Source organism: Fomitiporia mediterranea (genome assembly GCF_000271605.1).
Source record: "Fomitiporia mediterranea MF3/22 unplaced genomic scaffold FOMMEscaffold_11, whole genome shotgun sequence".
Taxonomy (NCBI): domain Eukaryota; kingdom Fungi; phylum Basidiomycota; class Agaricomycetes; order Hymenochaetales; family Hymenochaetaceae; genus Fomitiporia; species Fomitiporia mediterranea.
The window spans coordinates 1,189,502-1,191,139 of NW_006760396.1; the positions used below are offsets into that span (position 1 = coordinate 1,189,502).

General features: G+C 43.5%; 1 protein-coding gene across 1 annotated transcript in view; it reads left to right on the forward strand.

The window, feature by feature from the left end:
- Positions 1 to 526: 526 nt before the first annotated feature.
- Positions 527 to 1,638, forward strand: part of FOMMEDRAFT_160225 (uncharacterized protein) — a gene marked incomplete at both ends in the record, with an annotated part of 1,438 nt that continues 326 nt past the window's right edge. The window contains 3 exons of the mRNA XM_007270021.1: positions 527 to 847; positions 963 to 1,034; positions 1,094 to 1,215. Of these exons, the coding sequence (XP_007270083.1) occupies positions 527 to 847; positions 963 to 1,034; positions 1,094 to 1,215 (515 nt within the window). The remainder of the gene's footprint in view (positions 848 to 962; positions 1,035 to 1,093; positions 1,216 to 1,638) is intronic.

Sequence of the window (1,638 nt, forward strand, 5' to 3'; positions counted from 1 at the left end):
TTTAGTTTTATTTTAAAACTATATATCGAAGTGATTACATAATTGAGTACCGAAGATCGAGAGCATATAATGACGCACTTGCTCTCGTCACTCCTTTCCCTCCTACCTCCACCATCTCCCCAATCCTCTTCCCCCAACACTATGTCGTTGCTCTTGTTCTCTCTAGCCCAGTCCTCTGCCTACAAGCGTCCCACTGGCGGGCACTCTGCCTGCTTCAACATAGGCAATAAACATCACTGTACTCGTCTCTCCAATCTGCCACTGCGATGCCCGCGCTGAGCCTCAGATCCTGCAATGATACCACTGAGCTGACTACACCGTCCTTCATTGTAAAGCGTAAGCAGCCAGTCCACTTCATAATAACTCGCACAATGGTTGCTCATCCCTCTCTTCCCAACTTTTTGTCTCCCTTCCACCCCTCCTGCTCCTCACTCCGCCACTTGCGTTGCCTCTCCTTCATTGTCCTCCTTTGTTTACACTCGCCTTCCTTTTTGCATTTGCATTTGCACATCTGCATTGTTGACCAATGCCGAACGACTTCTTCAATGTTTCCATACATTCGCGTACTTCCTGCTCTGTAGTGCAAGCAACAGTCGACAAGTGCGCGCTCGCGACAATACCAACGTACGACCATTCCCATGGTACGACCCTCTCTTCGACGCTGTACGAGCTCCCCTTCCCTACCCATTCCATGCTTAACATCACTCTCTACAGGTCCACCCCATGTGCATTTACATTCCCTAGTGCAGCGGACAACACCATATCGAACGGAAGCAGTGGACCGCCACTTACCCCTCTTGAGCTGAATCTGTCCATACGTTCCACTTCACCTTCTCTGTTCGAGCCGGTACGTCCCAGAGATACACCTTTGCAATCCACAAAAACGACTCAGTTCACTGCTCCTCCAATTGCACGTCAGTCAGAATATAATCATATGCATACTGATACGGCTTTGTCTGCAGCCTGAATCAACTCGTTCAACGCTCCGGATCTCAACCTGTATGCACCACTCACACTTGCTGCACGCTGTCGCAGTACGTCCACCTTTTATCTCCTATTGTCACTTGCTAACTACTCTAAACCTGTCTAACAGGTGCAGCCTCAACCTCCACAACCCACTCGACCTCATCCCACACACACACACAATTTGACTCACAGGTCCCGAGTGACGACCAAACGTGGTGACGAAGACTACATCAAACGGCCCAAGGATGTGTTCATCCTTTTCTGACACGAATTCTACTCACGAAAGAACAAGGCAGAGGCTGCTGCTGGTGCAGGGGTTAGAACTGTAGAAATAATGTATCATTTATTATTTTGTATTAAATAATTAAATATAATTATATTTTATTAATTATTTGATAAAAAATTGTATCTGAAGCAAAAGGAAGCGATTCAAATGCTTGTAATGACTTATAAGCATTATAAGCAGATATTATACTTTCTCAAATAAATAAGTATGTCTTAGTCTTGTAATCTTAGAAAGTGTTATAATCACTTTTATAACTTGACAATTTATAAAATTATAATGGAAATTGCCAAGTTTTAAAAGTATTCTTACTTACTTATCTAACATTGTACTGTTATTACTTAACCCTCCAGGAAGATTATAAGTAATTGGACAAATTTTATAAATAT